Here is a 596-nt window from a genome sequence, read left to right as displayed (position 1 = left end):
GGGTGTGGGCTGGTGATGGTGGTAGAATGGGTGTGGGCTGGTGATAGTGGTAGAACGGACGTGGGCTGATGATGGTGGTAGAACGGGTGTGGGCTGGTGATGGTGGTAGAAGGGGTGTGGGCTGGTGATGGAGTAGAAATATTGGGTGTTTTGGGGACACATGTACCTGTTCCGTCACTGGACTCTGTACACACATTCTTTGGCACGGGTTGGGGAATAAGATGTTTGTCCAGTGGAGTGCCTTCTCCTAGTGGTGGGAGTGGCAGCTGTCTGCGACTGAAAAATACAACAGCTTTCTACTTAATCTCAAAACTTAACTTGTTTTAAAAAACATACAACATATTTGAAATATGTAGTCAAGCTGGTACAAGAAGGTGTTGCATAGACAGGGAAAATCGCTCACCGAAAGATTTAATTAAATTGTTTTGAATAAATTACTTATCAAACAAATGATTAAATTTTATCGGGACTGCAACTGTGACTGCAGCGCCCCCTCAAAAATGTCATCAACCAATATGCCTTTAAGGGATCTATATTGCAATTATAACAAAATTGCAATTTGCCAGCACTTCTATATAATGAAAAGTTATCAGTTA

General features: G+C 42.1%; 1 protein-coding gene across 1 annotated transcript in view; it reads right to left on the bottom strand.

The window, feature by feature from the left end:
* The window catches only part of LOC110441010, a gene marked incomplete at its 5' end in the record, with an annotated part of 4,158 nt that extends 3,882 nt beyond the window's left edge, over positions 1 to 276 (bottom strand). The window contains one exon of the mRNA XM_021484116.1: positions 167 to 276. Within this exon, the coding sequence (XP_021339791.1) occupies positions 167 to 276 (110 nt within the window). The remainder of the gene's footprint in view (positions 1 to 166) is intronic.
* Positions 277 to 596: the final 320 nt, after the last annotated feature.

This window comes from Mizuhopecten yessoensis, unplaced genomic scaffold, assembly GCF_002113885.1.
Source record: "Mizuhopecten yessoensis strain PY_sf001 unplaced genomic scaffold, ASM211388v2 scaffold714819, whole genome shotgun sequence".
NCBI classification, from domain to species: Eukaryota; Metazoa; Mollusca; class Bivalvia; order Pectinida; family Pectinidae; genus Mizuhopecten; species Mizuhopecten yessoensis.
This window is presented reverse-complemented; position numbering and strand designations above follow the sequence as displayed.